Raw genomic sequence first — 25136 nt, forward strand, 5'->3', positions numbered from 1 at the left:
ATCCAGAGACTGTTCAGGTCACGTCTGCCGAGCCAGTGTCTCCGGACAAGATGGCCACTGCTGAGCCTGTGTCTCCGGACAAGATGGCCACCGCCGAGCCGGTGTTTCCAGACAAGATGGCTGCCGCCGAGCCTGTGTCTCCTGACAAAATGGCCGCCGCCGAGCCGGTGTCTGTTCCTGAGCCTGAGCCGGTGTCTGTTCCTGAGCCTGAGCCGGTGTCTGTTCCTGAGCCGGTGTCAGTTCCTGAGCCGGTGTCTGTTCCTGGGCCGGTGTCTGTTCCTGTTCCTGAGCCAGTGTCTGTTCCTGAGCCAGTGTCTGTTCCTGAGCCAGTGTCTGTTCCTGAGCCAGTGTCTGTTCCTGAGCCGGTGTCTGTGTCTGTTCCTGAGCCGGTGTCGGTGTCTGTTCCTGAGCCGGTGTCTGTTTCCTGAGCCGGTGCCGGTGTCTGTTCCTGAGCCGGTGTCTGTTCCTGAGCGGGTGCCTGTTCCTGTCCCCTGGCCGCCCGATGGACTGTCTGCTCCGCCCTGGCCATCTGAAGGGTCGTCTCCGCCCTGGCCGCCCGATGGACTGTCTGCTCCGCCCTGGCCGCCTGAAGGGTCGTCTCCGCCCTGGCCACCCGATGGACTGTCTGCTCCGCCCTGGCCGACTGAGCGGTCGTCTCCGCCCTGGCCGCCCGATGGACTGTCTGCTCCGCCCTGGCCACCTGAGGGAAAGTCTCCACCCTGACCGCCTGATTGTCTGTCTGCTCCGCCCTGGCCGCCCGAAGGTTCGTCTTCGCCATGGCCGCCTGAAGGGTTGTCTCCGCCCTGGCCGCCCGATGGACTTTCTGCTCCGCCCTGGCCGCCTGAGGGAAAGTCTCCGCCCTGGCCGGCTGAAGGGTCATCTCTGCCCTGGTCGCCCGATTGGCTGTTTGCTCCGCCCTGGCCGCCTGAGGAAAGGTCTCCACCCTGGCCGCCCGATGGACTGTCTGCTCCGCCCTGGCCGTCTGAAGGAAAGTCTCCACCCTGGCCGCCCGATAGATCGTCTGCTTCGCCCTGGCCGCCCGATGTTCCGGTTCCCTTTCATGGACACCACCATCCCACCATCCCTCCCCCTGATCCTCCACCGTTCCACCTCCCTCCTGGACTCTTGTTTTGGTTGTTTTTTGTGGGTCTTGGAGTGTCTGGTAGCCGCTCCGCAGAGGGGGGGTTATGTCACAGTGTCTGGTTTGTGTTTCCCCGGGTGTCCACTAGAGGTCCTTGTCCCGCACAGTGTCATTCTCTCATGCACTACATTTCCCATCATCCTGTTCTGCCTGTTAACGCAACAACGCGTTATGGTTATTGTGTTATTGTGTTACAAACAGTGTACGCACAGAACAGAGGGGCGGGGTGAGCAAAGCTCATTATCATTTAAAGACACACGCACTTAAACAGCGTGCTGAAAACAGAGCTGTTTTTGACCAGGTAAAATGAGTGTTTTCTTACAATACTACTGAGAATTTTTAATTAAAGTATATTACAAACTTTTAATTTAGACCCTAAAGAATCATATTAGCTTGTACAAAAATGGCATTATATGACCCCTTTAAACATTATTGTCCATATTCTTCCAAATGTTTGTCTCAAAATCCAAACATCTTAAGAAATTTCCACCGCCTCTCATGTATTTCCAAACCTATGTGTAACAGTTCTGTTTAGTTTCACTGTGTTTTAGATCGGTTCTCCCTGTGCTCACTTGCCGGTGTTCTTGATCCTTGTTTTGGTAGTTAATTATTTCCACACCTGTTTTGTTTTCCATTGATTACTCTCCATATGTATTTAAACCCTTAGTTCTTTACCTTGCGATAACATTAAGTTGTAAGTGTGCAGTTCTTCTGCGTTCCTAGTGTTTATTATTGTTCCTAGTGTCTGGATTGCACTGCCACAAACCCCTGACAGTGTGCATTTCTTTTTCTGGTGGAATACAAGACAAGATATATGAAGAACGTTGGTAAACTAAACAACATTCAACCCCATTGACTTCCACTGTATCTAAAACCCTCTGCTCAGGATATCTCCTTTCATGTTCCACAGGAGAAAGAATGTCAGTCCCACTAAAGCGTCTTTAACTAATATATGTACTAGTCCACTATGTAACATTTAAATTGGTCATTTTATACAATGCACTTACTGTGTACATACAGGTTTTTACACTGAGCTTATATTTTAAAAAAATAATACCTGCATGTATTTACAGCTGTGATTAATTTCATGTAATTACATCTATAATTACACTGTTGAGCCTTCCTTTACCTTTCCTCTCTTAAACCTACCTATACCGGTTCCACCTCAATAGCAGTAATTCAACATCAACACAATAAGCACCTAACAATTATTTTTATTATTATTATTATTATGAAAGCACATAGTAGTTAAAGACACCTAATATAAAGTGAGACAGCACGTTTTTGAAAGGGCATGAGGGTTAGGTGAACATGACAGAATCCCTTTAATTTTCACTGATGTTATGAATCCCTCATACTTTTCGACCCCTCCCCTCCAAACGCTTGACTCGTTCTGCTAAGTATAGTCCAGTTTGACAATCCAATCAATTCCCCAATGGATAAAATCCCACTGTTCAATTTTCAGAAATACATCTGTAGTTACCTAATATAACATAATGTGCCCTTTTGTTTGTTTTTTTTTGTTTTTTTTTACAGCACAAACGCACATGTGCATTGGCTCACACACACACACACACACACACACACCTGTTAGTGTGAGTGCGCTGGCCTGACGGAGCAGTAATGATATCTACTTTGAAGGGTGAGCTGGATGGGCTGCACACTCTAAAGTGCCCCTGGGGGAGCCAATAGATAAATCAGTTTAAGCCCTGGACCCCATTTAAAAAGGCTTTGGCAGGTTAATGTGATATCCACTCCAATACATTATACCAGCCTCTCATTCAGGTAAATAGGCACTTACTCTGGCCTGACCCACACTCTCTGCTATCCAATTGTGTTTATTTCATTAGCTCATCCGTACAGAGTTTCCAATGACACAGGATTTCAATTGATCCTGGGCTGAAAATGATGGCTGGCATCAGGTGGCTCTGATGCGTTTAGGAAACAGAAAGTGTCTGATGTGCAGTGACTTATGGGTGACGCTCAAGTGGCTCTGTGGTGATGCGGATGGATTTGGCGTGTAGGTTTGGATTTTTGTGGCATTCCTGTGGGTGATTGTCAACAGGGTTTGAAATTAACCCCCGCCAACCTGCCAAATGCGGGTAAAAATCAACTCTGGCGGGTAACGCTGTCAAATCACTCGCCAATTTGGCTAGTTACTTATATTTACTCACTTTGCTGGGGAAGTTCATATAAGCCAAATCTGCGCTGATTTAGCGCAATCATCATGATATATTAAATACAAATATCTGGCTTACTTGAACACACACGTCACTACGCAACAAATAACGGCACGCTTGTTCATTTGCAAGCCAAGATTAAAAAGCATTTGATTAACAGAAAAGACATTGTTATTTTCCAAAAATCCTAAATTTTTTCATGTTCATTGTTCTGTATTTATTGATCTGTCCACCTAAAACACATTATTGAGGATGAAAGAGTAAGAAAGGAGATGCTGGATGACAGGATTTAGTTTGAATAAGAAATGAATGTATGAAATCCAAATTTTATAATATATATATATAAAAGCTGTGACAGTTAATCTGGTTAATTTTTTTTCTTTCTTTTTTTTTGGCTAGTAAAAGTTCTGAATGGCCGGTAACTTAAAAACGTAGTAGCCAAATTGGCCGGTGAGTGAAACAGTTAATTTCAAACCCTGATTGTCAAGGGTTCGATGACTGTTTACAACCTTAATCACTGACACTGTATGTTGGCTGCACACCTAGACAGCATTTATAGGCATTACCTCTACGCTCCGCCTTTATACTGTACCTCATTATGGCCACATTCAAAGGCAGCATCACATAAATACTTTGCTCATAAGGGCGATCTCACAAATTAATCGACAAACTTGCAAGTGGCAACATTAATGTTCCTCATTAACTCATTCACCAGTTGGGTAAAAAATGTCGAATTGTACAAAATGATTGAACCTTTTTGATATAAGTGTCCTTTATAGTGATTCAAATCAAAGACATAGAAAACATCTGTCATTTAAGTGAAACGTGTATGGTCTGAACCCTTTTCTTCCAGAACTCCATATGGGAACACGTATGTGGAATAATAAGAGGAAAACAATGTTACGATGCCTTGACGTGTTTGTGACAGGTGCGGTTTCACTGAGAAACTTGCTCGTCTGCGAGTCATTGCCTGCTCTGTGTAAAAATGCAAACCTGCGAAATAATCGCCCTGTCATAGAGATAAAAATACCGTAAAATAGTTTCCAGCTCACTAATATTTGGAACAATTTCATCCTTTCACAGCTTGCCGTAGGTCTGTGTGTTTTTCTGAGTTTGACATTGCTCATTTTTTTAAGTTAACGATACCATAGTAAACAGAAATCGCACACATCTGCACTGTACCTTTGAACTCGGTGGGCTAAACACGGGTATGAAGCGGATCTGTAGGGGGAGGGTCCGTCAGTCCAGCGCTTTCCCAAGCTCTGAATATATATTGAATATTTGAATATTGTAGGCACTCGTTTGCATCCAAATGAGTTCTGCTTGTCTGGGTGATGGACAATTTCAACTTGACCCCTGTCTCTTTGTATGCAACCTACAGTTTACTGTCAAAAGCGTCTCATTGTCTTCAGCTCATTTTTCTGCATACCTCTGGCAACCCCACATTTCTCAGTGTCTTGAAAGTATGGATTTCGTCTGTAAACATTGTATTTTATACCCCAGTCACACTATTGTCTGGGTGAAGTCACCTCCGTTCTATTGTTTAAAAGCTTCATTCAGAAGCCATTCAGGTAAAGAGATATGTGGGAAAAATCTGCCTTTGTTAGAAAATCTGTTCCAAAAAAGCAATCTGAGAGTCGAAGAGCATTCATTAGAGCACTGCAAAAAATGACTTTCTTACTCAGTATTGTTGTCAGTACAAATATCTAAACAGTCTTAAATCAAGCTATATATAGTTGAGAAACAAAATGACTTTGATACATTGAGTGATTTTATGCTGAAAAAGAGATGTATGCCAAAGGGGTCAGAAAAATAATCTTGTTTTCCCTTTGAATCAAGTTCATTTTACTCACTCCATTGACATATTACTTTCTTGTTTTGTTTGTATATATATATTTTTTTTTCTTCTGAAAATAAACAAGTCATTTTGCTTCTTAAGTAAATGTTTCTTGATTTTAATTGTAATTGGTAAGTCAACTAGGCACATACGTTCTGTCATTTTAATACATATTATGTAATTGTACATTTTATTAAAATAAATTTAATTATTACCCCTCACAATATTTATTATTATTTTATTATTTTTACAGTTCTTTATTCTATCCCCTGTCCTCCTTACCTGAGCTTCCTTGACACACGGTACACAATATAATAATATAATAATACCAAGAAACATTTAATCAGGAGTCAAACACATAGCCTACTCAGGAAACACACAGAGAACAGTTTAATCTCTCACAAAGGGAAAGTTCACCCTAAAACGATAATTAATGAATCATTTACTCACACTAGTGTTGTTCTAATGCCTTATCCCTTCTTTCTTTTTCAGACCGCTTGCGTTCGTTCATATAATGGATATGAATAGCGACCAGCATCAAGCTTTAAAAAAGACACAGAAGTATCAGAGAATGATCCCGTGACACGTGTCATAAACCCAAAGCGTCCTGGGGTTATACGATAGGGTTTAGTGAAAAACAAACTGAAATTGAATGTATTATTTTACAAAAATCCTGACCTTGGCCACTGGTTTTCTGTCTTCAGAACACTTGCAATATACGACACGCGTCGCATCGGATCATTCTGTGATACTTTTGCATCTATTTTAAAGCTTGATGCTGGTTGCTATTCACTGCCGTTATATGCATGAGTGTGAGTTGGACATGTTTTGTTTTTTTTCCTCCTTTCGCGGTCTGAAAAAGAAATAAGTAAATGATGACTTAATTTTCATTTTAAAGTGAAGGATCCCTTTAACATCCAGACCCAGGCAGATCCAACAGGCACAAAGATGCAGTGCAGTCGGTTGATTAATTTGGTGACTGCTAGTCTATGACAAGCTGCATAACCTTCTGGTGTGTGTGTGTGTGTGTGTGTGTGTGTTTGTTCAACTGAAACCTCTTCAAATTACTTCACCAATCACTTGTGAGAGCAGAGTGTATTTGAAAGCAATTGGCTTCTCAAATGAGAAATATAAAGATACCAATATTATGCATGGAGTTATTCTGGACTCTCAGAGGGCCACTAAAGAAGTAATTCCCCTTGGATGGAGATACCCGGTAACTAATATGAATGCAAATTGGATTAAACGCCTGCATTAGTGTCTGATAAACAATTTACGTTGCCAAGTGTTCAGAAGGGATGCGACGTTTCTACTCAAGCTCTCATTTTTGATAGACTGTGTGATGAAATTCACCTCTGTGTACTTTTACTTAAAGACTTAGGACTTAACATGTTCTATGAATGCTTTAGAAATGCTTTCTTAGTGGTTTATAACATTTTGTCTTTTCATATGATACAGCAACCAAAGTTAAAGTACATTATTTATTCATAATTCATTTCTAATGAGATTCATAATTCAGTTCTAATGAGATGATTCACATTTAAAACCGTTGTAAAATGCCAGTAAACACATCTGTACCCGCACAAATGTTGAAATCTACTGTGAATGCTCCAAGCTGGTGTGTTATTACCATAAAATACAACTTTTTCTGAAATCTATTATAAGGCATTATGATAAAATAGGCAGCGCACTAGTTTTTGAAGCTGCTATGAATCATTCTAGTGAGATTGAATGATTGATTTACTCTTTTGCTGTGTGTGTGAGTGTGCGAGTGTGTGTTCTTTATAGTTTAATGAGAACACAAATGTGTATAATGACATGGGTATTACAACGTAAACATGGTTTTCAAGGACACTTCCTTCCCACTTCCCGTAAACCACATATACAAGTGTGTGTGTGTGTGAGGGGTCTAATTAAAGGATAAGAGGCTTGTCTATGGTTTACTGCGAGGGCAGCTCATCGTTTGGGCTCTTCTTGAAGCATTACGCGCTAACAGTTGTAGAGTTAAAGTCTCTCACACTCCTTAGAAATGTGATTTCCTCTTTAAGTGAATGCTTCAGCATTTTTAAGATTTAATGGGATGTTATTTGAGAATAGTCAGCACATATAAGGCATTTGAGTATGTATAATGTTACTAAGTAACATCTGTCTATTGCACAGCGATGTTTGCACTTCCGCCGATAGTTGCCACTCACTAGATAAATTAGTGGAATAATAGGGTGTTTTTTATTTTATTTTATTTTTTATAATATTAATTGATCTATTTGTGTAGTTGACATTTATCTAATTCTTTTTATTAGTATTATTAGTTAGGTATTGCTATTGCTGTTGTTGTGTACTTTATGTGATCAGATCATTTTATTTTTGTAATTAAAAACTTCACTGCATTGCTATGGAAATGAATAATTAAAGCAAAAATGTGTTAAAAAGGGTGAAAAACTTTAAATGACACCTAAAAAAGCACTTAAAATGTACACATTTTCATATACATTCAATTATTTTTTTATTTTTTCTGTTGGAATATACTTTGATATACTATGTAGACAGATCATGTATAATTCAGTGGATTTGTAAATATCACAATAATAAATAATCACTTAAATTGATTTTTTATTTATTTTTCCTTGTGAACGGTCCTTAATGGTCAGAGAGAGGGTGGAAATGGTCATGACAACTAAATTATGACTTCATTGGTGGAAGAGACCTTGGATAACTTTGTAAGTGGACTTCAGGGATAAATAAATGCTGTATAAGTGTAGAGTTTTTACAGGTTCAGGAGCGATTGTGTGTCTCTGTAGGGTGTTTAGCAGTAGTCTACTAGCGGGGTGCAGGCGTCTTCAGGGCGTGAGGTGCTATTATGACATCCTTTCAGCTGTGATGTGAAAAGCGAGTGGTAACACTCGGAACGTTTCAGCGGAGCTCGAGGTAAAACTGCTCTCAATGTGCCAGACTCATGCTGCGATGTCATCGCATATTTAGCGTTGCAATTTTAAAAAGTTGAGTTTAGTAACTCGGAGGCTCACCCGGAGTCGTCTCCTGTCAGAAACGCGTTCGCTTTCGCTCTCCACTCTGCCTGTCAAGGTGCGCGGAAATCACAGCGCTGTTTATTCTCTTTGATTTGTCACAGATGTATGCAGTGCAGTTGACACAAGATTCTCTTGTTATTTTACATTCAACATCCTCCCCCCAAGTTTATCTCTCCCCTGTTCTCATTTGAGCAATTCAGTTGACTCTTGGATCTTAAATTGTGTGAAGAGTCTTTAGAAGTGTAACGCCATACGATCATCAGAGATAGTCGTTATGACAATGTTCCGGTTGTCGTTCACACTACTGTTCGCTCCATGATACTGATCAAAACCAGCAAAGTGAAGCTTTAGTTTCCTTCTCGCCAGTACATGAATACTTGTACAAAGTTAATTAGGCCTCAGACTGAACATGTCCGCAGAGTTTTTAGAGGCTTTTTGACAGGTATGTTAAAGGACAGCAATAAAGAAGGCGGGAGAGAAATGTTTCTTCCTAACTTTAGATGTACTTTATCTCAACGGTGTGCATGATGCTTGGATGAACCAAAATAGTATGAAGATAAAAAGTGTACAGGCAATGCATTTGTATGTTTTAGAGACAAATGCAGTTGCGGTGAAAAGAAACCATTACCCTTTTGTCCCTGTAATCAATGACACATTAATCAGGGCTTTAACTCGTGGGGGTCCCAGCACACTTTCAATTCACAAACTATATATAGACCTAATCCCTATACATATGAACGTGAAATTAAACTATAAACATGCCCAATTACTGACTGTTACTCTCAAGTGGTCAAGGTCTGTTTATTAGGCCTGATTAGACCTCTGAGTCTGGAGTCTGGGCTGGGATTTGTTTGGTCAACTAGTGGAAGACGGGGAGAGTGTTTGGGAAACTGGTGGACGTTTTGCAATTCCCCAAAAATACTTTTACCTTTAACCTGGTAAATTTCATTCACGAACCTAAACACATATTTGCATATAGAAAACTATATTTTAGAAACATATTTTTGTTTTTGCATTGGGACATCAACATGAAATTTGAGTATACAGTTACTCCCCACTTCAACTCTCATTAAAATGGAAAGATGTATACAATACCGTTCAATAGTATGGGGCCATAGTATAGTATAGTACTTTTTTTTTTTTTTATGTTTTTGAAAGAAGTCTCATATACTTACCAAGGGTGCATTTATTTTAATTACAATAATATTATGAAAGTAATATTGTATAACTGTAATATTGTAAAATAGTATTACAATTTAAAATAGCTGTTTTTCGTTTTAACATGTTTAAATTGTAGTTTATTCCTGTGATCAAAGCTAAATTTTCACATGTCACATGATCCTTCATAAATATTTGTGTGGAAGTATGTGAGTTTTACTGAATTTGATTTATTTTTATTTTTTTAATTCATTGTATCCAGATAAGTTCGTACTATATTGAGATTACATTCAAATTTGGCAGGTAAATGTGTTTATTTTCATGAAAATAATGTCACAATGTTTGACATTATTATTTTACATTATTATTATTTTTTTCTTCAATTTTGAATCCTCTCATAGTTACTTTAAATGTAATTATCAATCAACTTTATTCTGATTGCTGTCAGTGAGAGGGTTAGGCTGTTTATAGTGTAAATTGTTTAAATATGTGGCATTATTATGTAAAGATGCGGCAGTGTTTCTCAAGAGTAATTACCTGAACTAAACTGATTGATGTGTCTCTTTTATTGGCTTGAGTGTGTGCTTTACTGGTGGAGGAGAGTGTTTTTAAAAACGGTTTGTGTGATGAGAGTGTTTCAGTAATGAGGTCCCATGGGACTCTCACCGGGTAATTACAGTCTCTATGAGATATTAAACTGTTTCCTGTGTCTTTTTGTTGGGCTTTAATTGCATGCAACAAGTAATGCAAGTCTTTTCATTCTTTTCCATGGCACAAACAGATGTAAGTCACATTATGTCTGCAAAAGAATTGTTTTATATGATAAATAGCTTCACATAAGGGAATTTTAAGAGACTTCATAGAGAGCTGAAAGATTACATGTTTTATTGAAATTGATCGCTGAAGTGTGTTTCATCTTGTGGGACTGTGTTGATGTGTTGGGCAATCACACTATTTTTGTACTATTCTTGTTTGAATATATAAATTTAAACTGTTAACACCTAAGCTGATGATTCAAAGTAAGCGCCTAAGCTGTATAATTCAATGGTATTTTGAATTATTTTAATACAAATTTATTATCTTAGGTTTACGGAGCAACTATAGGGACATGGTAATGGTAAAAAAATAATTAAATGTGAGGACAAATTTCAATGCTTTTGCCTTTTCTTACAAAACTTTTACGTTTTCCCAAGAAACTTTGTGCTCGCAATTTTTGTTTGTGATGGAAACAATGAGGTGAGAGAAATTACATCTTGGTTACGACTGTAATCCTGATCCCTGAGAATGGAACGAGATACTGCATCTGATGATAATGATGCTATGGGAATGCCTCTGCGTGATTGCGTCTGAAGCTCATGTGTAATCACTCATTGGTGGAAGGTTGTAACCAGGAAGCTATAAAGGATACCTGGACCAAACATCAACTTTTTGATTGTACCTCTCCGGCATGCAGGAAGTATGGCAAGTCGAAGCAGCATCTTTTTCCCTTCTCAGGGAACCAGGGTTACAGTTGTAACCGAGATGTTTCCTTTCGATGGAACCCTTGCATGATTTACAGGCCTCAGCCTCATAGCACCACGTAGGAAACAAGACACCAGCCGGTTTCTCCCGAACGATTCATCACCCAAAGGTTCATGGTAAGCCGCAATGGCCACCACATACAGTACACCTTCAGAGTGGAGGGGGACAGTCCAGCAGAAAAACAATCCTGAAAGAACTTCAACACTGAACCAACTGGGCAGTTTATAGGGTCCAAGCAGTGTTCTCTGCGCCATGAAGTGAAGACTGTCCACTTCAAGGCGTAGAGCAGTGATCTCAAACTCAATTCCTGGAGGGCCACAGCTCTGCACAGTTTTGCTCCAACCCTAATCAAACACACATGATCCAGCTAATCAAGGTCTTCAGGATTACTAGAAACTTCCTTGCAGGTGTGAGTTGGAGCTGGTTGGAGATAAACTGTGCAGAGCTGTGGCCCTCCAAGAATTGAGTTTGAGATCACTGGCGTAGAATCTCCTCGTGGAGGGAGCTCTAGGGTTTAAGATGGTCTCAACAGCCTCAGTCGAGAGACCAGAGTACACGAGTTGGTCCCCCTCAGGGGTCAAACCCACAGTTTCCATAACTCTGGCTGGGGGTGAAAGCTCATACCCCCAGCCTGGGATAGGAGTTCCTCTCTGATGGGAATCTCCCAAGGAGAGCCAGTAGAGGAGAGACACAACCATACTCGGCTCAGCCAGAACGGGGCTACTACCAGTAGACGAACCCATCCTGGCAAACTCTCTCTAGAAATGCGTACAGATGCAGCTTCGGTCACGTATGCACCAGAACATCCAACCCCCTGCGGAGCTGTATGCATGAGGGAGAACCAAAGCAGCCAGTGCAGTGCGTTGTTTCCACTGAGGCGAACAGATCCCTTTCTGTGCCGAACCTTCCCCAAATCATCTCCACCATCTCAGGGTGGAGTCTTTATTCCCTGTGTCTCAGCCCCTGCCTCAACATGATGTCCGCTCCCTGATTCAGGCACACAGGGATGCAAACTATCTCACACAGAGCAGATTGCCCAGGGCCCACAGAAGGATCTGGTGTGCCAGTCTGCAAAGAGGGTGTGACTGCAGACACCACTGATGATTTATGTGCAAGACTACAGATGTTTTGTCTGTCTGGACAAACACATGGGAGCATCTGAGATCAGGGATGAAGTATTTCAATGCTAGAAATACAGCCATCATCTCCAGGCAATTTATGTGCCACAGACCACAAGTTCAGCGCCAGTCTAGGATCGTTCCCCAGCCCGTGAGGGAAGAGTCTGTCGTAAGCACTCTGAACGAAAAGGCACGGGTCCCTGGGACAAGAACCAAGCTTCTTTCACATCACTAGGGTACAAAGACATCTGAGCGTAACCCCTAATGATGTGAAATGGGTTGCGCTTCGGGGAAATCCCCTTGGTCTTAAGCCACCACTGTAATGGTCTCTGCCATGCAGCTGCCATGAGTCCCAACAGTCTCTGAAACGGTTTCACAGTGATGGCTTGGCCTAGCTTGATCCTGCTTATGGCTGAAAGGATCGACTCTTTCCGAGCAGGACACAACATCTCGATCCTGAACCGCCATTTCCTTGGATTGAGCTAGGGGATCACAGGGGATCTGTCTCTAGGGTTTGTCTAGTTGTCATGGTCTCCGCTGACATTCAGGGCTGTTGTGGTCATCTCCAGGTGCAGGTCCACCATCTGGTCTGGATACTGACCGGATCTGGCTGACTATGGTAAACCCAGGATAAGAATAAGACAGACAGATGCGTGTAGGAGCCATTCCTCTTACAATGTAACAAGTACATCAGATGTTATGGGAAGTGTTCCCAGTTCCAGTTGACCTACTGCAATTAATGCAGCCTAACAATTCTCAGGGGATTTGAATTATAGAAGTATTAGTATTTCTTTCACACCAACTCATAGTAACGTGTAACATTGAAGTGTTGTGATTATGCTTATAACGCTGAGATACTGGATTTTGTAAATCTTTCATAGTGCTGCCGACATATCTGAGAGGTGAGAGGTGGTTTTAATAATTTAAGAGGAAAGGTTGTTCTCATTCCAGAGAGCATTTTATTGGACAAGTCATCAATACATTTTGCTCTTTTAGACTTTTCACGATGAGAAGCAGAGACAGATCTTTTCTTCTATATTGAAACGTAAACAGTGTTGCGGATTATCAAAAAAGAAAAAAAATGTAGGGCGGGGACTTGGTTCTATCCACCACTTCTTGGTTTTGACATGTGGGCTTTGCACTCAAAAATGAATGCGTGCTTGCAGTCGATTGTGGAGAGGCAGGGTTTAAGCACACTACATGATTGGAGAAGTCCTGCATACTTTACCATAGAAAAGTGGAAGATCGAGTGGAATTGTGGAATGACATTTTGATTAAAGTTGCCATGAAACAGACATTGCAATCATCTTTTATTCTCTATTGTAATGTATTTTCAAGTGAAACAGTTTCTCGAATGAAAGAAAATGTAGGGTGGTACTTGATTTTGTACATTGGGATTGATTGGATCATTGTGGTGGTGCATGCATCATCAGAGATGTCGAATCATTTATAATAAACACTGCAAAATTCCATTAAATATGTAAATATACAAGGTATAAAAAAAAACTGAAAATAAAACTGAAAATATACATAGATGAATCCTCCCCAATAAGATGTATAACATGCATTTAGAAAATAGGTGAATTTTCATTTTATGCTGACTTGCACCACAACTATAACGGTAGCGTCATAGAGAAACGGTATCATCAGAATCACTTTCAGAGCTATTTTTTTTCTAGCTAATGAATGACAACACAATCAGCCATTCAGAATCCACCCTGGTTAAAAGAGCTCAAGCATTTAAAGCTGCAGACGACAACATTTCAGTGCACACTTACAATACACAGAACAATATTGTCTGCTGATTTGGATGCTAATATAGTTATTCTTATTCTGATCTTTATTGTTGTTCTTCTTGGTGTGAACGGGCCTGAACAGACATGAACCACTAATTCAGATTTTATTCATTTAGTGACATAGTTTCAATGTTGTTGCTGACATTTTGAATGTGTATGTGTGTATTTCAGGTCTCATCAGACCAGGCGGAGGACATAGATTTTTCTGTGAAGCATGAGGACTTGGTACACACCGATTCCAGTCGCAATGCGAGTCCCAGTGATGGCAGTGAACTCAGTAGCAGTGACCTGCTGTCCTTAAAGAGTGACACCCTATCTCTGATCAGCGAAATGGCCATCTCATACAAAGTTAGCACTACACACACACACACACACACACACACACACACACACACACACACACAGTTTTATTTAGTTTAAACCAATACCTCTACTATCCAAATTGCTTCACACTAACAACCAATGCTTAATTTGTCAATGAATAATTGGCGGATCAAAAACAGCAATTAAAAGTGTGACCAACACTGACAGTACAACTTAAGTTTATATACAATGACATCACTAAACGGTGACAGACAACTGTAAGAGCATCGTTCACAAGTTTCTGCACATGCAGCCCTGACCACAGCCTTAGTGTATTATTCTGTCACGTATATAGCTACGTTCAGTTGATCAGTGTTTGTCTCACTGACGACGTCGTTGCCTTTTCCATTACATCAATTTCTGACTCTGACTGATCTAACTCCCGTTGCTCGTGTCTCCTCCCGCTATTATAATTAGCATTACCAGTTTCATCTTTGTGTTCTCTTTTGATCAGAAACACCATCAGCTTTACTTGTGGACATGGAAAATAAAAATATGCTTGACTGTCTTTTTGACAATTTGGCGATATTAACTTATTTTTATTATAATAATTCATCAGGTATCTCCAAACTTTATGCTTTACTGCATGCAAAACAAAAAGCAGCACCAATGAAAGTGATTTTGAGCGTAAGAAAGCTGATAAAAAAAATAATAATAATAATGTATATATATATATATATGCTGTTGTTGTCACAGTGTCTGGTTTGTGTTCCCTGGGTAAACACTAGAGGTCCCCTTCCCTCACGGTGTCACTCACTCATGAACTGCAATTCCCACAATCCTGTCTGTACTCATCACTGTTCATTGCACCCAGCTGTTCCCCATTATCATTGTTAGTTTCTGTGTGTATAAAAACCCTGTCTGTGTTAGTGTTTGTGACGGAGTCGTTATTATATGTCACAACACTTCTGTTCTGCGTTTCTGGTCTGTTCTTGTTTTTGGATTACTTATATGGATATTGACCTATTGCCTGGACTGGATGTACGAATATGGATTACCCTTAAATAAAAGCTGCATTATTGGATCTACTTTTGTCTTCGTTTGTGCGATCGTGACAGAAGGACTCCGTCACTTTTAAGATCCAGCAGTATGGGGTTTCGTATCCTTCCCCCCACTACTGAGAAGGAGAGGAGGGGAAGATTCAGTAATTTAATGGCCCTACGGCAGCAGGGTCTTTCGGTGAATAGTCTGTCGCAGGCATTTTGGACCTTATCGAGAGGTATGGGGTACAATGATGCGGCACTGAAGGATTTTTTTTAACAACTGCCTCGACGACCCTTTACTCCGATGTGAGATGATGGGGCTGGAGAACCTGGATTTTTGGGGGTTCATTGACTATCTGGAGAGGCGTAACCGGTGGCCTACGTCAGACCCACTCGTTTCTCCAGGGGGGAAGGCTGACCTTGCACCGGTGTCTCCGGACAAGATAGCTGCCGCCGAACCGGTGTTTCCATCGGTTGCGGGGCGTGACCTGCCGCAGACCGTGCCGTCTGCCAGCACGGTTGCATCCGTGGAACTCATCCGGGGATGGAGTGGACTGGTGTCCAAGCTGGCCGATCCGCCACTGAGATCTGTCCGAGCAATCAATATCCTGAAGGTTTCATGAGTCTCAGCGCTTTCAATTCCCCAGGCCGTCATGCCAGAATCTCGGTCCACCGAGACCGCTGATCCAGAGACTGTTCAGGTCACGTCTGCCGATCCAGAGACTGTTCAGGTCACGTCTGCCGAGCCTGTGTCTCCCGACAAGATGGCCGCCGCTGAGCCTGTGTCTCCGGACAAGATGGTCACCGCCGAGCCGGTGTTTCCAGACAAGATGGCCGCCGCCGAGCCGGTGTGTTCCTGAGCCAGTGTCTGTTCCTGAGCTGGTGTCGGTGTCTGTTCCTGAGCTGGTGTCGGTGTCTGTTCCTGTTCCTGAGCCGGTGTCTGTTCCTGTTCCTGAGCCGGTGTCTGTTCCTGAGCCTCCGAATCCGCCGTGGCCGCCCGAGGGGTCGTCTCCGCCGTGGCCGCCCGAAGGGTCTTCTCCACCCTGGCCGCCTGAGGGAAAGTCGCCCGATGGACTGACGTTTCTGCCCTGGCCGTCTGCACAGCCTGCTTCGCCCTGGCCGCCCGAGGATAAGTCTCCACCCTGGCCGCCCGATGGACTGTCATCTTCGCCCTGGCCGCCCGATGGGTCGTCTGCTTCGCCCTGGCCACCCGATGGGTCGTCTGCTTCGCCCTGGCCACCCGATGGGTCGTCTGCTTCGCCTTGGCCGCCCGATGGACTGTCTGCTTCACCCTGGCCACCGGCTAAGCCGTTACCCCCTGTTCCTGTTCCCCTTCATGGACCTGGCCCCCCATCCCTTCCCCTGATCCTCCACCGTTCCACCTCCCTCCTGGACTCTTGTTTTGTTTTGTAGTGTTGTCTTGGAGCGTCTGGTAGCCGCTCCGTAGAGGGGGGGTTATGTCACAGTGTCTGGTTTGTCTTCCCTGGGTAAACACTAGAGGTCCCCTTCCCTCACGGTGTCACTCACTCATGAACTGCAATTCCCACAATCCTGTCTGTACTCATCACTGTTCATTGCACCCAGCTGTTCCCCATTATCATTGTTAGTTTCTGTGTGTATAAAAACCCTGTCTGTGTTAGTGTTTGTTACGGAGTCCTTGTTTAGTTCACACCACTTCCTGAGGTTAGTCTTGCGTGTTCCTGTTTGTTTCTTGTTTTTGGATTACTTATATGGATATTGACCTATTGCCTGGACTGGATGTACGAATACGGATTACCCTTAAATAAAAGCTGCATTATTGGATCTACTTTTGTCTTCGTGTGTGCGATCGTGACAGTTGTTCAATAGCAAAACATAACCTCCAGATACATCTGCATTAACTCTTTCTCACACGCAGGCACTGATCGTTTAAAAACAAATGCTGGAACACAAAAATCCCAAATCTTAGCAACATCCTAACAACCTCCTAGCAACCTCTCAGAACACCCTTGTAACTCCCTGGCAAAGTGGCAATCACCCACAAAATTAAATTCTGGTGGTGAGTTTTTAATGTGTAAGCACATATTCTTCAGAAAATCTACAAATCTAGTTCTCTTCAGTGTCACTGTTTTATTTGATCAGTCAGCATACGCTCATCATTACATACTCAAGTGCATCTCTGGCCTTGGCTCATCATGTTTTCTCAGCTTGTCTTTTGTAATCCTCTTAGAGGCTCCTGCTTGCCCTGGCTCAGTGAATGTCTTAACCGTACAGTGAGAATGGTAACCCTACTGATGAGGTCAGCCCGGCCTGCCCTCCTGTGTCAGATCTTAGCACGTTTTTAGACCTCTTGATTTGGGTTGATCCCATGGTACTGGGTTGACACACAGCTTTAAACGTGGTTTGTTTGTTTGTTGTCTTCTATGGTGTCATATACTCTCATTAGGGGACAAGCTTGAAGGAATCTTCTTGGTTCAAGTTAAGTTCAGCTCTTTGGATAGCATGTAGCTTAATGTATATCATTATTTTTTTGTTTTTTTTTGTTTTTTTTCTAAATTAAAAAAATTACTTACTAAATTACTAAATGTATGACTTATTTATTACTAAATACTATTAAAGTATATGCTTTTATTTTTACATTATTAGTTTTCATTTTCATTTTAGTTTACGGTTTAGTAATTTTGCTTTTGTCATTTTTATTATTGTTTTTATTCAATATTTGTATTTTATTTCAGTTAGTGGCCAAGGTATTTTTTTTTTTTTTTTTTGTCTTTGTCGTAGGGCAAAATCTTGAGTCTTTGATCGTCTAGGTTGACCCGTTCAGTGATGGTGAATTTTTAAGCGAACAGTGTGTGGTGTGTGTTAGTACACTCATAAAAACCTGTTTCCGAAATCCATCAGTCATATTAGTTTTTCAGTGCATGCTAGGCATAAGAGCAGTCACATTGTGGGAGTTTTGGGAGATTTCATCGGAGGCTAAAGGCCTGGGTATACTTTACAGTCATGGAACGCGGGCGGCCAAAGTATAATTTTTGCAGTGAATCTTAAGCCCAATATATACTTCGGCTGCCCGCATTCGATGACTGATGAATTTCGGAAGCAGTTTTCTATGAGTGTACACACACACACCACACACACTGTTCAAAATCTTGCAGTGCCACAGAGCATAACTCGCATAATCACATCATATTTGTCCCTAATCATTGTTAATGTACATAATGTTTTTAATATATTATATCAATATAATATGAAATATCATGAAGTAGATTAATGGCACTCATTAACGGCACTTTATTATACATTTTATCACACTTTATATAGTCTATCTCTTTAAGATCACATCGTACAATCTGTTATTATATTTTTTTGTCTTCTAATTGCATTTTCTTAAAAGATTGCATTTTCTTAAAACAATTGTAATGTATTGCTGTACCAGTCTCGATCTGTTTTGGTTTTGTCTTTACTCTGTTCCCTGTTCTGCTTTGCCTGAATTCTGTTTGCTAGTTAATTTCTATGGGGTCTGATTGGATTATGTTCACCTGTTGTTTATTTTGTTCTGTGTATTTAAGCCCTTAGTTTCCTCTGTTCATTGTTCAGTCTCGTTTTTGTTGGAAGTGGTTTTGTTCAATGTGTTTGATTCTTGTATTTTCCAAGTGAAGACTTTGTTATTGTATTTCCTGTGCCGTGCGATTATTACAGCCACTAGCATCTCGTAACAATAGCTGGCTTTACATAGGAAAACATCTTGTATTACGATGACATCCCCACTAACATCCTGCTGAAAGACAATATTATGACCGCCATGGTAGTAATCTAGGTTGAAACAACATATATTCTTCTTTTATCCTGTGATTTCATGCTTATCAAAGCCTGACCTCACTGCCACTCCTAGTAGAAAGAAGTATGTTTTTTTTTTTTTTTTTTTTTTTTTTTTTTACCATTCCAGATCAATGGCCTAAACCTGCGACTCCATGAAACTGTTGGTGTCAGCTAGAGCCAAGTATTTTTTCTCTTAACTAAAACATCTGTGTTTTGCCAATGCACCTTCAATACACATAATATGTGAGAGATAACACATTACCAAATTAGAAAATGGCCCTACTTAAATGACTAGCCAGGAAGCCGTTGTTGCTCGTCTCTTTGAACAAGTGTATTGAGAGGTTTTCGGGTAATTCCACTGACCTTGCATGCCTTTCTCACTTTGACAATGCCGGGGAACAGTGTGGGGCAAGAGATCTTTCTCTCACAGGCAGACGGGATGTAAATGGGAGTAAATGGGTTTTTCATTTCTAAATGCCGTCTGATAATAGAAGTGGGTGGCATGTCAGATCACACACATATGAGCTTCTGTTGGAGATAAGGCCATTTGTACAAGAGGAGTGTGTGTGTGTGTGTGTGTTATCTTCACCCCTCTGTTACCGCAATTTCTACTCTGTTCTTGAAAGACTCATTTGAATTTCCTCATCATAACAGCCCTATGCTCGAACCTCAATTAATATGTTAATGTTGCTGTGCAAGCTTTTTAATTAGTATAAGATGAATCACATTGCATTTTGGGGACCTGATTATCGCTCTTAGATGCTTTGGGGATGTTATTTTGTTTTCACGTGACGCTCGCCTGGTAATGGTATTGTTCAGGGTAGAATTTCCGAGCTTGATGTATTTAATGTTCTAAATAGTTATGGTTTATTTCAAGAAGTCTTCTTCAGTAGAACCTCTTGACTGATAATATATCAGAGTTCATAAAATGGGTAGTTGGCCTGGTCATGTTTTTAAATCTGTAAATTTAATTTTTTTTTTTTTTTTTTTACCAGCTTAGACACTTTATTAATTATTACTTAATTGTTTACACTAAGAAAATGAACTGGATAGAACCTAAAGGATGGAAATAAATCATTATATAAGTTATTGTCATCGCTCACTGAAAGGATTGGGAATTATTTTATATTTGTCCCATGTTCATTTAATTCACATTAAAGGGGTCATATGATGGTTTTTAATGTGTTTTTTTTTTTTCCTATTGTGTAATGTATCTGTTAGTGCATGTTTGCAAAGTTACAAAGCTCATAATGCCCCACAAAGATATTTATTTCATCTAACACTGCTCCAGACCTGCCTTGATCAAAGTCCAGATATTACTTCCTCAAACATCTACATCACAGTGTGAAAGATTAGCATAATGTCGGCCCAATGGCATACCTAAAGAGTGAAGACGAGGCTTCAGTCAATTGTAGCATTATCGCCATGTCGTGGAAATGCTGTTTGTTTGGATGCAAAAGCAAAACCCCTTCTTTGGCCCTATGAAATGAATGCACTTATGAATCAGTGGATAAGATTTATTTATAACGCTGTTCCTGAGCTGTAAAACTCAAAAGTTTCCTTGTGCACAGCGCATTTTACAGAGGACAGCTTCCTGAATCTGAGAGAGTACAACACTGGCTATATACTTACCACTGTGAAACATTCTGCTCAAGTCGTGTTCGCAAAGTTGGTTTTGCTCGATCGACTTGATCGTCCGCATTTTTAGAATCTGACTCAGGCTCGCAATGATACTGTAAAACCAACGACACTATTATTAACTGTGTGTTTACAAATGCTTTACCATAACCTTGGTTCCCTGAGATAGATGGAGATAGACCAAGGTTATGTTAGTAACCGAAACGTTCCCTCTCAATAACGGTTCACTCGACATTGTGTCAGTAGACATTGCGTGTTATTAGCGCAGGACTGTAAGACTGTAAGGCCCTGCAAGCCTGGCCCAGGTATGGAAGCTCCGATCCAAAGACCTTAACGAGAGCCTCAAAGTGTCTTCAGGACGGTGGACAGGTCCCAAGTCAGAACCAAATGGGGGCGAGGCGTGTTCAGCTCTCTGTTGTGAAAACTTTCCTCCTGGAAACCAGCCCTAAATCTACTCTCAAATGGTACAATTGCAGAGCCCTCCAGGGTTCCAGAGCCTTGACATAGCCGTGGGTCACCCTGAGGTTCAAGCATCCTGATTGCCAAGCATGGTAAGGGATACGGTCAATCATGGCCTAATGGTTAGAGAGACTGGTAACCCAAAGTTTGCAGGTTCGATTCTCAATACCAGCAGGAAATGACTGAGGTGCCCTTGAGCAAGGCACCTGACCCCCAAGCTCCCCAGCAAAAATGGCTGCCCACTGTTCCGGGTGTGTGCATCCACAGTTTGCAGTGTAATAAGCCTCTCGTTGAGGTAGTTCAGGATGCCATAATAGTTCAGTTCCCTTCCATCTCAGGGGATAAACTGCCACATCCATGCATTTTGTGAAAGTGTGGGGTGCCACTGACAGTCCAAATGGTAGGATGGTAAACTGGAAAGCCATTCCTTTAAAAGTGCTCTAAGCGATGCTGGGTGACGTCACTTCTTGTTGACGTTCAAAGTATTGTCAAACAAAACGGAGGCTAGCTCAACCCTCCCTCCTGCTCATCCCGTCCCCTCCCCCTCCCTTCAGTGCTTCCTGAAACAGTCATGAACCATTTAGAAAAACCAAACTGGATTTACCCACCTGTCCAGCAAAAACAGAGCCACCTGAATGTCGGATTGGAAGCCCTCCTGCTGGCGGAGTTCTCGCCACCTTTTGAGCTTTTCCGATGTAAATTCGGGACTTTGCGCGTTCCTTCTCCTTTTCCCTCTTCTTTGTTATTTGTTCATCAGAACGTCGTCTCTTTGGTCGTGTGTCGGCCATATCAAAAGAATATAAATTAACGTTAGTCGTTGTCGTTGTCTAGGACATCTCTCCTCTAGCTAACTTCCCTCTTAATGCTTCTCTCTCCTCCACTCCCCACACCCCCCTTCATGTGCACGCGCACTAACCCCCCACCCCCAAATCATTCTTGTCGGTTATTGGCTGGAACACTGTCTGTTATGTTTCGTGGTCCAGGCTGGGCCAGTTTGTTTTTCTTGCTGTTTGTGGAGCCTGGGCTGTCTACAGAGGCCGTGTTTTTTTTTACAGTGTGTTCAGGGGACAGGCAGCTGGCGGATAGTGATGAGATGTTTGCTGTATGTGACAAAAATGTTTTAGCCTAAAAAACGTGTGACATCGCTTAGAGCACCTTTAAACACGAATCTCAAGAATGGGCTGTGATGAGGGGCTATCTGGATATTAAACTATGCACCCTTCAGATCCACTTATAAAAACAATCTCCTGGGCACATGGGATTGTGTGAGGATTTGTTTCATGGTTAAGATTTTGAATGGCTGTTTCATGAGGGCGTGGTTCAGCAGTCTTAGATCGAGGATGGGCCATAATGTATTATTAATTCGAAAGTGAAGATCTTGGTAACCCACTAGTAATGAGTCAAGTATTACCAAATCTTTAGAAGGAATTACTAATTATTTGGAACAGTATTCTAAAGTGAAAAGCATTATAACCCTCTAGTAATGACTTAAGTCATTGTAAACTTTTGAGGTTTTTGTAAGGTTTTGTATAGTAATTGCTTCTGGCGGATTTTATAACACTTGAGTCATTACTAGTGGGTTACCATGATCTTCACTTTAGGATACTGTTCCAAATGGCCAGTAATTCCTTTAGAAGGATGTAGTAACACTTGAGTCTTTACTAGCTAAAACCTTATGAAAACCTCAAACGCTTACAATGTCTTCAGTCATTACTAGGTTATCATGTTTTTCACTTTAGCATACTGTAATAAAACTTTTGCATAATTAGTAATTCCTTGTTCGTGTTTGGTAATACTTGAGGAATTGTTGGGTTTTCATGTTAACACAAACAAACACATATGCATATCCCTTCATTGGCTTCCCTTCTATCCATCCTCCCATCTTTCTCCCTCCCCCACTCCTCTGTCTGTTTTTGTCCACTGCTATTATTTCCATCTCAGTAATCTGTTGAGGTACATTTAGTTTTCCGAGCAAGTTATTGAATCATAACTGTGATTTTAACAGAGTAATTAAAGTTTAATGTGGCCCTGACGAGCTACTCCTTCAGGAAATGTTGTGATATTAAATTATTTATGACTAGAGGGTCTCTGTACCATATGTAAATCATTTAGATATGTAAATGGCCCGCTAAATCTCATAGATTATGAATAAAAATGTACTATTCCCATGTTTAGCTTTGGGCTTTTAATCATGGAATTACTTTTCTTTTTGTTCATGCCTGAAGACATATTAATCATATGCTATAGAAACATTGTACAAGGTAAGACACCTTGTATTATATGTGCATACAGTTCAAAAGCCAAAATAAGAACCAGTTTTATATTTTGTCTGTTGACATTGACACTGCACTCTTAGGCCTGCCTAAAGCATAGTCTACACAGATATATGGAAACAGATGCCCAAAACAGCGCAATTCATAACATAAAACAAATACATCTATCAAAACAAATACATCTATCACATCGGGCTCTATCATTGTTTTTCTGTCGTCAAAATAAAAACTGTCTCGTGTTTTCTGTAAAAGCTGAGTTTGCAGTGCATCCGGAAAGTATTCACAGCGCTTTACTTTTTCCACATTTTGTTATGTTACAGCCTTATTCCAAAATGGATTAAATTCATTATTTTCCTCAAAAATCTACAAACAATACCCCATAATGACAACATGAAAGAAGCTTGTTTGAAATCTTTGCAAATTTATATAAAAAAAAAAAATCACATGTACATAAGTATTCACAGCCTTTGCTCAATACTTTGTTGAAGCACCTTTGGCACCAATTACAGCCTCAAGTCTTTTTGAGTATGATGCTACAAGCTTAGCACACCTATTTTTGGGCAGTTTCTCCCATTCTTGTTTGCAGAATCTCTCAATCGCTCCATCAGGTTGGATGGGGAGCGTCGGTGCACAGCTATTTTCAGATCTCTCCAGAGATGTTCAATCGGGTTGAAGTCTGGGCTTTGGCTGGGCCACTGAAGGACATTCACAGAGTTGTCCCGTACCCACTCCTTTGTTATCTTGGCTGTGTCATTGTCCTGTTGGAAGATGAACCGTTGCCCCAGTCTGAGGTCCAGAGAGCTCTGGAGCGGGTTTTCATCATGGATGTTTCTGTACATTGCTGCATTCATCTTTCCCTCGATCCTGAAGAATCCTGAACATCCCCACAGAATGATGCTGCCACCACTATGCTTCACTGTAGGGATGGTATTGGCCAGGTGATGAGCGGTCCCTGGTTTCTTCCAGACATGACACTTGCCATTCAGGCCAAAGAGTTCAATCTTTGTTTCATCAGACCAGAGAATTTTGTTTCTCATGGTCTGAGAGTTCTTCAGGTGCCTTTTGGCAATCTCCAGGCGGGCTGTCATGTGCCTTTTACTGAGGAGTGGCTTCCGTCAGACCACTCTACCATACAGGCCTAGTTGGTGGAGAGCTGCAGAGATGGTTGTTCTTCTGGAAGGTTCTCAAGCCTGATTGGTGGAGAGCTGCAGAGATGGTTGTTCTTCTGGAAGGTTCTCTTCTCTCAACAGAGAAACACTGGAGCTCTATCAGAGTGACCATCAGGTTCTTGGTCACCTCCCTGACTCCCTGACTTCTCCCCCGGTTGCTCAGTTTGGCTGGGCGGCCAGCTCTAGGAAGAGGCTTAGTAGTTCCAAACTTCTTCCATTTACGGATGTTGGAGGCCACTGTGCTCATTGGGACCTTAAATGTTGCAGAATTTTTTCTGTACCCTTCCCCAGATCTGTGCCTCGATACAATCCTGTCTCGGAGGTCTACAGACAATTCCTTGTACTTCATGGCTTGGTTTGTGCTCTGACATCCAATAAACTGAATTGACCACAGTTGGACTCCAATCAAGTTGTAGAAACATCTAAAGGATGGTCAGTGGAAACAGGATGCACTTGAGCTCAATCTTGAGTGTCATGGCAAAGGCGGTGAATAGTTGTGTACATGTGATTTTTCACATTGTTTTTATTTATTTAAAAAAAAAAATGTTTTTAAAAAATGTGCAAAGATTTCAAACAAACTTATTTCATGTTGTCATTTTGGGGTATTGTTTGTAGAATTTTGAGGAAAATAATAAATTTAGTCCATTTTGTAATAAGGCTGTAACATAACAAAATG

The 25136-nt window shown here is 41.3% G+C and overlaps 1 protein-coding gene across 3 annotated transcripts in view; it reads left to right on the forward strand.

Moving 5' to 3' along the window:
• LOC311070650 (uncharacterized protein) overlaps window positions 1–25136 on the forward strand; it is a 101691-nt gene that overhangs the window by 13254 nt on the left and 63301 nt on the right. For all 3 annotated transcript variants that reach the window (XM_084094652.1, XM_084094653.1, XM_084094654.1), the window contains exon 4: window positions 13949–14125. In XM_084094652.1, coding sequence (XP_083950778.1) covers window positions 13949–14125 — 177 coding nt within the window. The remainder of the gene's footprint in view (window positions 1–13948; window positions 14126–25136) is intronic.

Source organism: Abramis brama (assembly GCF_963993115.1).
Source record: "Abramis brama genome assembly, chromosome: 20".
NCBI classification, from domain to species: Eukaryota; Metazoa; Chordata; class Actinopteri; order Cypriniformes; family Leuciscidae; genus Abramis; species Abramis brama.